Below are 12462 nucleotides of genomic sequence, written 5' to 3'. Positions count from 1 at the left end.
ATCTGTGCCTCGACACAATCCTATCTCGGAGCTCTACGGACAATTCCTTCAACCTCATGGCTTGGTTTTTACTTTGACATGCACTGTCGACTGTGGGACCTATATAGACAGGTGCCTTTCCAAATCATGTCCAATCAATTGAATTTACCACAGGTGGACTCCAATCAAGTTGTAGAAATATCTCAAGGATGCTTAATGGAAACAGAATGCACCTGAGCTCAATTTCGAGTCTCATAGCAAAGGGTCTGAATACTTATCTAAATAAGGTATTTCTGTTTTTTATTTTTACTAAAATAACGAAACATTCTAAAAACCTGTTTTTGCTTTGTCATAATGGGGTATTGTGTGTAGATTGCGGAGGAAAATGTTTTATTTAATCAATTTTAGAATAAGGCTGTAACATAACAAAATGTGGAAAAAGTCAAAGGGTCTGAATACTTTCCGAAGGCACTTTACTTCAATGTAAAATATCAACTGTCTGTTCTCATGTTAAATTTGACTGTGCATTATAAACCGTGCTGCCTATGGGATCGTACACCGCAAAACTTGAAATACATAGCCTTTTTACAAGGCTACTAGGCCCAAATGAGAGATGTGCATGGTAATTCATTGTATGGCTACTTCGGGAATATGAACCCATCACGGCCAGAAAAGGTGAGGAATTTATTCTGCAATGGTTATGAAAATAAAATAAATAGGAAATAGATTCCTATGTCTAATTACTTAAGATTCCAAAAATAAAACACACATAGATTTTCTCTCTTCTTACTAACGGCAAATGGCTGCAACTTGTTATTATGTTTTCCTTTTGTTGATTTTTTTTATGAATAAGCGTGTCATCCTGTGCGCCATTTGCACAAAATACTTACTTGCCTGCCTGCAATACAATACTTCAACCACTAGAAAAATGTGTGTACGCATGGTCTAAAGTTTGCATGGAGGTAAGGACATTCTCACAGCAAGTTTAGTTTTTTATAAATTCCAACTTTTGAGGGAAAACTGTTTTGGGGTATATTTTGTACATGCGCAACGTTTATAAATGACGTTCCTGGACTCCACTGAGTCTTGGTCTGAAGGGTCAACCCACCATATAGGTCACTAAGAGGGCGTCACTCTCACTAATTCACCTTAATGCTGCAGCTTCACATCTCGACCAACAGACCTTACATAATCCGCTTACACTCATAAACTGCTAACAACCAGACTGTACGTTTGACCAATGAAAGGCTGGGATCTGCTTTCTATGGTCTAAGGTTGAAATGCCACAACCCTGTGATGATGCTGATGATTTTCAGAAGCTGAATGTCATAACATGACAAAAGCATACGACAGGTTAATCAGAAGAGGTGAATAAGGTGATAGGAGAGGAAAGCAGCAGGCCACATCACCGTAGTCTCTAGCATGTTCTGGGCAAGAAGGTAGCTCCATCCAGGAATCTATTAATAACTCCACAGAGCTCAACACTGCTCTGAATCTGCTAGTACTGTATGTGCCCCCTGTAGTCCGCAAGAACATCCACCTCCTACATAATCGCCCACGTCTGCTGATAGAAAGCCATGTGCAGCAGCTAGATACAATGCAAAACCTACCACATGCACCACATCTCCTCTGTTTCACTGATATACAGAGCACAACAAAGCCCTCTTTAAAGGTTTGGGCTCCATTTAGTGTTAATCAGCCTGATTTCAGGCCAGTTTCAGAGACCTAAAAACCTAACCATGGCGTATATCAACATTACCAAAGTCTTCCCAGTGCTGATGGTAAACACATTCAGCTAAGAAATCCAATGTTATTATATGTGATTGATAACTAAATCACACATAAAGAAACGTGTTGATGAAGACCCACATTTGATCATGTGGACCAATAATAGTCAGTTTGTGTTCATACTTGGTGTTGGGATAGGAAATGTGTTCTGTCAGGTTTAAAACTATGTTTAGTCATTGTCTGGAATGTCAGTCTCGTTTAGCAGAATTGTGAAGCTAATCTTATATGGACATCTAAGAACAAACATGAGGTAGTATCAGGAAAAAGATCATCAAAATGTGATTTTGTACATAATCAGTTCCTGTGTTTATGCCAAATATTGACCCTGACATAAGGCCCTACATTTAGAGAAAGCACTTTATTATACTTTGGAGAGCTTGCTTTTAAATATATTAAGACAAGGTTGAAATAATATTAATGGTTAAGGAACATAATGTGCATAAGTGTAGGGATAACAATGCTTTATAAATAATCAGAACGTACACTCAGTCTATATTTAAATGAGTGTAATGAATGACAATGTGCAATACCTACCTAGCTCTCTGTCATTCCTCTAATGCTACAGACATGAGTCACAGAGTAAACAAGAAACCATGACGTAGCTGCATATTTCTCTGTTTCCACAAATGATTCCAATGGATGGAAACATGAGCCCACAATGAAACTCTGGTGATGAGTAGGCCTTGGAATGCCTGTGGTTTGGTAATCTGTGGAATTCCAATCGAAAGAGTTCAATGAACATGCCATATCTCCAGCTTCACTGGCACCTCTGCCTCTTCTTACTAGTGTGATGGCGCTATAGGACAAAATAATATTTCTAAGGCTTGGAGGGAAATATGATTCCAATCAAGAAAATCATTTAATTCCCTTTCATCAAAACAAATAGCTATTTAGCCAGGGTCTGAACCAGAAAAGTCTGACTTCTGAAATCCCTTAGAGACGCAACTTGATATACCATGACTTTTCCACATCACTGTGTGCTCTATCATGGGGTGATAGAGTGTCATATGGACATGTTTTCCTGAGATGCCCACAGTGATGCCAGCGCTGCCAGCTCCTGCACTCTGTGGCCTGGATGTGTGGCGTGGGTCTATGACCCATCTGTCCCCCCTTGCGTCCCACAGAGTCCTGCGCTGGGCCAGGTCCCAGCAGGGCGTGGTGAGGTCAGCTAACAGAGCAGGCCTTGGATGGTGTGTCGTGGTGGGCGGATGCTCTAATGAAGCTTGTGGTGTTTGTCTACTTTCTCTGCACAGATGAGAGCGCCATGCTGCCGCGTGCCAACGGCCTGTGGGTCACGCTTCCTGAGAGGACAGGTAGAATGAGAGGGGGTGTGTCCTGTACACACACACTCAGCCTACAGCGCAGTGATAGGGCCATGTGAGAAACATGTCCAGCCAGGACGAACCAGGCCCATGGGCATAGACAACACAGCCACCAGCGCTTGACATTTCAGGAACAATAAGACACTAAAAAAACTATTTGTTGTGAGCCAAAAGTGCACGTTGAAGGGAGGAATATTTTTATAGCAAAGATAAATTATGTCACTGAGACAAATAGTGTAGGCTCACTGGCATGTCAGTTAATGCCTTGACAATGTAAGGATGACACTGAAGTATTCACAGACACATATCCTCAGAGGATCCCTCACCACCGTTATAATGAGAGGTGAATTTGAGTGACTCAGTATCGTCAGGTACCATTATGATGAGCTATTACTAGCATGATAGAGAATGAAGGCAGACATTTTCTCTGTCAAGGTAGATTATGGATTGTGCTTAGTTCTGTGTCAGTTATGGTAATAGTACAATTATCAAACACCCAGGGGAGATGTTTTCAGGTACAATCTATGTGTCCACCTACCCCTCTCTGTTGTCCTCTTCGTCCAGGTTGGAGATGAGCTGGGATCCAGCCAGGGAGATGTCCAGCGCGGCCAGAGGCAGGTCTCTGTAAGCAAAGCTGACCACCTGAACCGGAGCGTGACACTGGTTGTCCTCCTCCACCTGCTGGGAGATCACCTCCAGCTCTGAGGCTCTGGCCTGTGCCTGGGGAGGGGCCCTGGAGGACACAATGTACAGAACACAATGGACACTCTGTGAGTAGTGCTCACATATTCAACTAAGCAAATTAATATTTTCTCACAATCTCATGGTAACAGTACTTCAGAGTTTAGGTTTTCACTGAAAAGGCAAGGGAAAATATCTATTATAACACATTTATTCAGAGATATGTAGGGACAATAGTACATTACAACCTACATAGTGGATACAAATAAAGGGTTACACAAACTGTACTTCATCTGATGGCAAATCAGATAGAACATCCACAACAATGGTGTTTTCTTGTTAGAAGAGCCTGACCTAAATAAGCAAGGCAGATAGTGAAACCTATTATCTAAAAGTAAATATCAGCATATTGCCACTACAGCCCTCAAACTCAACTCTGGACCTGGAAGCCAGCGCCGCTGCATTTTTTCATTGTTCCCTGTAATCAGGGGCTGATTTAGACCTGGGACAACAGGTGTGTGCAATTAATTATCAGGTAGAACAGAAAACCAGCAGGCTCTGGACCTCGTAGGTTAAGCGTTAAATACCCCTGCACAACAGTATAACAAAGTACCTATTCAAATTACATAACTAGTGTGATTTATATCAAAATATGAAAAAGAAAACAGAAGAATAACATTTAGCACTGTTTGCCTTGATAGATAGATTTGAAGGATTTGAAGCACATTTGCTTTCTGGAATTGTAATATTTATTTAAATTTCAGGACAAACAGTACACCTGTGTACACTTCTGCAAACTGACTGAAGTGGTTGTTTTGAGAACATTGATAATGAAATGGCTGTACTTTGTCGTTTGACAGTAATTGACAGAAATATGCATTAGCTTGCAATCTTATTTTCTCCTATTCATTTTCCACACTAAAACCCAGGTGTGGGTAGGACCCCATCTGCTCTCCAGCTCAGCCAGTAAAGACGAGAAGAGGTCAAACAAAGAACAGGAGTCTCAACCTGCTTGGCACTCGGCACAGCGTAGCCAATGTGAAGACATCAATAACCCCAGAGCTTAGCAAGGGAGGTCATTGATTACAAGCCAGAGAGAACAAAATATATTGTGCTGGAGAGCCTGTAGATAGTTGGGGACTAACAGCCTGGTGATATGTGGAGGTAAATAGTGTACACACTAGGATAGAGAGAGAGAGAGAGAGAGAGAGAGAGAGAGAGAGAGAGAGAGAGAGAGAGAGAGAGAGAGAGAGAGAGAGAGAGAGAGAGAGAGAGAGAGAGAGAGAGAGACCTATGAAATGTTAATGTAGTCAGCCCTCGAGAGGAAAACATCCCCTGCTCTTCACTGACTTATGACTAATCCCTACTTAACATACCTGCTTACTTCAAAGGTTACTTTCTTATCTGCATAGGTACCCACAATAATTTCAGACACAGTGTCCGACAGGGTGGTGTAATAGTACTCTTATAAATAAGTCCTTACTACGTCTATGCATTTCACTGTGCTCCACTCCACAGAGCAGACACACCCTCTTTTGTGATATGATGCTGTAACTAACAATTGGCCACTGGGATGTGTTTGCCTCAGGGAAGAATGCCCCCACATACCTCACATGCTCAACATTGAGAGCCAGTGCATTCCAACATTATCTGTACACTTGGCAGCTCTCCTTACTAGCTGAAAAACAAAGATGCTAATCAGTCATGACAGACACAAAATGTTCACTGCATCAAAATCACATTTCCAAACAATCATAGACGAGACCAGGGTCCATTATGTGCAGAGGCCGCTTCAGTGGCTTGTTGCCATCCTGGGGAGGGGGTGGCTGGCTGCACATTGGTATACTGCTCCATTCCACCCAACCTGGTTTCAGAGCATTTTGTATTATTCTGTACGTAAATCCGAGACAGTCCATTTAGTATGATATGTTACATTTCATATGGTATGTATTAATTTGTGGATGTCCATCATGCATTTCGTATGATATTTTACATATTACAATTCGTATGATATGTTACGAATTTGCTAAATGTACAATATGTTACGAATTTGCAAAACGTACATACAATATGTTACGTATTTGCTAAATATATGATATGTTATGAATTACATTTGTTGTGGCTAACGTTAGCTGACGTTAGCTAGGCTAGGGTTAGTGTTAGGGTGAAGGGCAGGGTTAAGGTTAGGAGTTAGGTTTAAGGGTTAAGGTTAGGGTTAGGGGAAGAGTTAGCTAAAAGGGTTAAGGGTAGGGTTAGGGGAAGGGTTAGCTAACATGCTAGGTAGTTACAAAGTATCTTAAAAGTAGTAAGTAGTTGAAAAGTTGCTAATTAGCTAAAATTTGGGTTGCTAGATGTTCACGTTAAACTCCTACCCATCCACCCCGACCAACCACCCTCCTTTCGTTTTTTGCCTCAAGTAACATTCTTTCTTATGTAACCATACCAAACAACATATCATACTCATTTGCGTGTCCTGGATTAGGGCTGTGGCAGTCAATAAATTTTGTCAGCCGGTGATTGTAAAACAAATAACTGCCGGTTTCACAGTAATTGAGCATTAATTACATAAACACATTTAGCAGCTCCTGGCTTCCACACATAGCGTATGACACTGATGCAGACCTTTAGAACATCTACAAGTCTAATAAATCCATGTAATACAGCCTACACCTTCACAATAAATCCATAATTTTATTTTAGACAGGTCTAAAGAAACATGATATGAAGTAAATGTAGTCTATTTCAGAAGAACAGAATATCAGTTGTCCTTATGTTCGGTCCTCGTCTGGCTATGCCATATGGCTGTGGGCTACACTAGTTCATTTAGCAGACATTCTGTGTTGAGCGGTTAACAAAGAAATAGGTACTCCTATATGCTTAATTTAGAGTTATTAATGTAACTTTAGTTGTTCTATAAACGTTGGGCTATATGTTTTGATTTTTAATACATTGTAAGGCTGCATGATGCAACTCTAATGATGATTTGAAAAAAGCCGCATGAAAGGCATGAGCTCTGCTTAGTTTTTTTGCGCAGGCTGTACACACTTCGTCAGTCTCTCATTCACAATTTGACAAGCACTTGATAATGCCTCGAATTTCCCATGCGGCATCCCCTTTGTGTGGCTGTAATGCCCCTTTAAAAAATCTATGCCTTTTGCCGTTTTGTGCCGTGGGCTGAATATAATAATGATAATCTCCCTGAGTGCACCTCTCACTCACATGGCTCTCCATCAGGTGATCGGATCTTTCTCACAGGCCCATCGGGGAAGTGAAGACAGACCCATCGGGGACGCAACTGCGCGCGTCCTTATCCAATTCCGAGGTGCATATTGAAGATATTGGAAGAACTGTTCACACTTACTTTTCGTCAGCCAACAAGATGAGTAGGCCTAATGAACAGCAAAAGCACTAGCCTATGTCAATCTTCTATCCCCCATAGTACAAAAGTTGACCTACAGTGCCTTGCAAAAGTATTCATCCCTCTTGGCGTTTTTCCTATTTTGTTGCATTACAACCTGTAATTTAAATTGATTTTTATTTGGATTTTATGTAATGGACATACACAAAATAGTCCAAATTGGTGAAATGAAATGAAAAAAATACCTTGTTTCAAAAAATTATACAAAATAAATAACAGAAAAGTGGTGCGTGCATATATATTCACCCCCTTTGCTATGAAGTCCCTAAATAAAATCTGGTGCAACCAAGTACCTTCAGAAGTCACATAATTAGTTAAATAAAGTCCACCTGTGTGTCACATGATCTGTCACATGATCTCAGTATATATACATCTGTTCTGAAAGGCCCCAGAGTCTGCAACACCACTAAGCAAGGGGCACCACCAAGCAAGCGGCACCATGAAGACCAAGGAGCTCTCCAAACAGGTCAGGGACAAAGTTGTGGAGAAGTACAGATCAGGGTTGGGTTATAAAAAATATCAGAAACTTTGAACATCCCACGGAGCACCATTAAATCCATTATTTAAAAATGGAAAGAATATGTCACCACAACAAACCTGCCAAGAGAGGGCCGCCCACCAGAACTCACGGACCAGGCAAGGAGGGCATTAATCAGAGAGGCAACAAAGAGACCAAAGATAACCCTGAAGGAGCTGCAAAGCTCCACAGCGGAGATTGGAGTATCTGTCCACAGGACCACTTTAAGCCGTACACTCCACAGAGCTGGGCTTTACGGAAGAGTGGCCAGAAAAAGCCATTGCTTAAAGAAAAAAATAAGCAAACACGTTTGGTGTTCGCCAAAAGGCATGTGGGAGACTCCCCAAACATGGAAGAAGGTACTCTGGTCAGATGAGACTAAAATTGAGCTTTTTGGCCATCAAGGAAACCTAACACCTGTCATCAACCCGAGAACACCATCCCCACAGTGAAGCATGGTGGTGGCAGCATCATGCTGTGCGGATGTTTTTCATCGGCAGGGACTGGGAAACTGGTCAGAATTGAAGGAATGATGGATGGCGCTAAATACAGGGAAATTCTTGAGGGAAACCTGTTTCAGTCTTCCAGAGATTTGAGACTGGGACGGAGGTTCACCTTCCAGCAGGACAATGACCCTAAGCATACTGCTAAAGCAACACTCGAGTGGTTTAAGGGGAAACATTTAAATGTCTTGGAATGGCCTAGTCAAAGCCCAGACCTCAATCCAATTGAGAATATGTGGTATGACTTAAATATTGCTGTACACAAGCAGAACCCATCCAACTTGAAGGAGCTGGAGCTGTTTTGCTTTGAAGAATGGGCAAAAATCCTAGTGGCTAGATGTGCCAAGCTTATAGAGACATACCCCAAGAGACTTGCAGCTGTATTGTTGCAAACGGTGGCTCTACAAAGTATTGATTTGGGGGGGGGGTGAATAGTTATGCACACTCAAGTTTTCTGTTTTTTTTTGTCTTATTTCTTGTTTGTTTCACAAGAAAAAATATTTTGCATCTTCAAAGTGGTTGGCATGTTGTGTAAATCAAATGATACAAACCCCCCAAAAATCCATTTTAATTCCAGTTTGGTAAGCTACTGATGAACATCAGCAGCATCAGAGCTTGGAGAAGACTAATTACCGTGACTAAACGGTCACGTGGAATTTGACCGCCGGTGTGGCAGTAATAAGGTCACCTTAACAGCCCTATCCCGGATTTACTATCCTGGATTTAGTTTTACTATGTTACGTCTAGTCTATGAGACCAGGCTGTTCCACCTGGCAGGCAAGGCAAGGGTACCCAGCACACCAAAGGCTATAAATATTTTCAAAGACATATAATATTAGCAAATGCAACAAGGAAGCTTAAACATAGGGCACTCGATACTCAGGGAGATCTACCTTCCATAGTCACACCATCTGAATAACACTGTACCCGGGACCAGATAACCTTAGTTTAAAGAACATGGTGCAATGCATATGTTCTAATGTAAGAAGTATCTCATGACAGATATAATGTAGGTAATAAAGGAAAATATATTAGACTTCGACATGAAATTCCATTTGAACATTCTATATTTTTTGTAATGGTTTTAATAGTTGCTTTGTCTTTTTTAGGAGGACCCTTTCCTTCTGGAATGTAATCATTGCCAAGAATGGACTCCCCTATAATAAAAGGCATCCATGGCTCTGCCCCCAGTGTATTTACACCACTGGGACATAAATCACCACACAACGATCAATAGAAATATAAAAATAAAATACCCGGCTGAGACTTGAACCTTCCAAGTCCAACTCATTGTCTCTGAAGGAGGAATTGTTTATGCAGCTTGTCAAAAAGACAAAAACATACAGCAAAAGCTTTTGAAATTATGGTTCAGAGTATGGATTCATAGTATTGATGAATTTCACCAATGCGTTGTCTAATTCAATGATTAATATAGTTGATTACCATTGTCAGAATCTGGAGGTCTGAAAGCAAATAACATAGAAAAAAGGCCTTATATACTATACTATAACCATGAAAGGACTTGCCTGATAATGTTGATAAATTATGTAAAAGGACATACACTGAGCGTACAAAACATTAGACTGACCAGGTGAATCCAGGTGAAAGCTATGATCCCTTATTGATAGGGAGGAAGTCAGAGACCTGGCCGTGTGGTGCCAGGATAACAACCTCTCCCTCAATGTGATCAAGACAAAGGAGATGATTGTGGACTACAGGAAAAAGAAGAGGACCGAGCACGCCCCCATTCTCATCGATGGGGCTGTAGTGGAGCAGGTTGAGAGCTTCAAGTTCCTTGGTGTCGACATCACCAACAAACTAACATGGTCCAAACACACCAAGACAGTCATGAAGAGGGCACGACAAAGCCTATTCCCCCTCAGGAGATTTGTCATGGGATCAGATCCTCAAAAAGTTATACAGCTGCACCATCGAGAGCATCCTGACTGGTTGCATCACTGCCTGGTATGGCAACTGCTCGGCCTCCGACCGCAAGGCACTACAGAGGGTAGTGGTATGGCCCAGTACATAACTGGTGCCAAGCTTCCTGCCGTCCAGGACCTCTACACCAGGCGGTGTCAGAGGAAGGTCCTAAAAATTGTCAAAGACTCCAGCCACCCTAGTTACAGACTTTTACAGACCGCATGGCAAGAGGTACCGGAGCGACAAGTCTAGGTCCAAAAGGCTTCTCAACAGCTTCTACCCCCAAGCCATAAGACTCCTGAACAGCTAATCATGGCTATCCAGACTTTTTGCACTGCCCCCCCACCCCCACCCCATCTTTTTACGCTGCTGCTACTCTGTTAATTATTTATGCATAGTCACTTTAACTCTACCCACATGTACATATTACCTCAACTACCTCAACTATCCGGTGCCCCCACACATTGACTCTGCACCGGTACCCCCCTGTATATTTACATTTACATTTTAGTCATTTAGCAGACGCTCTTATCCAGAGCGACTTACAGTTAGCGCATACATTATTTTATCGAACCCACAACCCTGGCGTTGCAAACGCCATGCTCTACCAACTGAGCTACATCCCCTGCCGGCCATTCCCTCCCCTACCCTGGACGACGCTGGGCCAATTGTGCGCCGCCCCATAGGTCTCCCGGTCGCGGCCGGCTACGACAGAGCCTGGATTCGAACCAGGATCTCTAGTGGCACAGCTAGCACTGCGATGCAGTGCCTTAGACCACTGCGCCACTCGGGAGAGATTATATAGCCTCCCTACTGTTATTTTATTTTACTTCTGCTCTTTCTTTCTCAACACTTTTTTGTTGTTGTTGTTGTTGTTTTATTTTACTTTTTATTAAGAAATAAATGCATTGTTGGTTAAGGGCTGTAAGTAAGCATTTCACGGTAATGTCTACACCTGTTGTATTCGGCGCATGTGGCAAATAAAATTTGATTTGATTTGAAGTCTAGGTCCAAAAGTCTTCTTAACGGCTTCTACCCTCAAGCCATAAGACTCCTGAACAGCTAATCAAATGGTTACCCGGACTATTTGTATTGTCCCCCCCCACCCCCACCCCCTCTTTTACGCTGCTGCTACTCTCTGTTATTTATCTACAGTGGGGAAAAAAAGTATTTAGTCAGCCACCAATTGTGCAAGTTCTCCCACTTAAAAAGATGAGAGAGGCCTGTAATTTTCATCATAGGTACACGGCAACTATGACAGACAAAATGAGATTTTTTTTTCCTGAAAATCACATTGTAGGATTTTTTATGAATTTATTTGCAAATTATGGTGGAAAATAAGTATTTGGTCAATAACAAAAGTTTCTCAATACTTTGTTATATACCCTTTGTTGGCAATGACACAGGTCAAACGTTTTCTGTAAGTCTTCACAAGGTTTTCACACACTGTTGCTGGTATTTTGGCCCATTCCTCCATGCAGATCTCCTCTAGAGCAGTGATGTTTTGGGGCTGTCGCTGGGCAACACGGACTTTCAACTCCCTCCAAAGATTTTCTATAGGGTTGAGATCTGGAGACTGGCTAGGCCACTCCAGGACCTTGAAATGCTTCTTACGAAGCCACTCCTTCGTTGCCCGGGCGGTGTGTTTGGGATCATTGTCATGCTGAAAGACCCAGCCACGTTTCATCTTCAATGCCCTTGCTGATGGAAGGAGGTTTTCACTCAAAATCTCATGATACATGGCCCCATTCATTCTTTCCTTTACACGGATCAGTCGTCCTGGTCCCTTTGCAGAAAAACAGCCCCAAAGCATGATGTTTCCACCCCCATGCTTCACAGTAGGTATGGTGTTCTTTGGATGCAACTCAGCATTCTTTGTCCTCCAAACACGACGAGTTGAGTTTTTACCAAAAAGTTCTATTTTGGTTTCATCTGACCATATGACATTCTCCCAATCCTCTTCTGGATCATCCAAATGCACTCTAGCAAACTTCAGACGGGCCTGGACATGTACTGGCTTAAGCAGGGGGACACGTCTGGCACTGCAGGATTTGAGTCCCTGGCGGCGTAGTGTGTTACTGATGGTAGGCTTTGTTACTTTGGTCCCAGCTCTCTGCAGGTCATTCACTAGGTCCCCCCGTGTGGTTCTGGGATTTCTGCTCACCGTTCTTGTGATCATTTTGACCCCACGGGGTGAGATCATGCGTGGAGCCCCAGATCGAGGGAGATTATCAGTGGTCTTGCATGTCTTCCATTTCCTAATAATTGCTCCCACAGTTGATTTCTTCAAACCAAGCTGCTTACCGATTGCAGATTCAGTCTTCCCAGCCT

General features: G+C 42.3%; 1 protein-coding gene across 2 annotated transcripts in view; it reads right to left on the bottom strand.

The window, feature by feature from the left end:
- The window catches only part of LOC121531909 (transmembrane protein 266), a 49324-nt gene that overhangs the window by 24651 nt on the left and 12211 nt on the right, over positions 1-12462 (bottom strand). For both annotated transcript variants that reach the window (XM_041837456.2, XM_041837457.2), the window contains exon 3: positions 3628-3822. In XM_041837456.2, the coding sequence (XP_041693390.1) occupies positions 3628-3822 (195 nt within the window). The remainder of the gene's footprint in view (positions 1-3627; positions 3823-12462) is intronic.

Source organism: Coregonus clupeaformis, chromosome 19 (genome assembly GCF_020615455.1).
Source record: "Coregonus clupeaformis isolate EN_2021a chromosome 19, ASM2061545v1, whole genome shotgun sequence".
Taxonomy (NCBI): Eukaryota; Metazoa; Chordata; class Actinopteri; order Salmoniformes; family Salmonidae; genus Coregonus; species Coregonus clupeaformis.
Note: the sequence above shows the minus strand (reverse complement) of the source record. Positions and strands in the feature narration are given on the sequence as shown.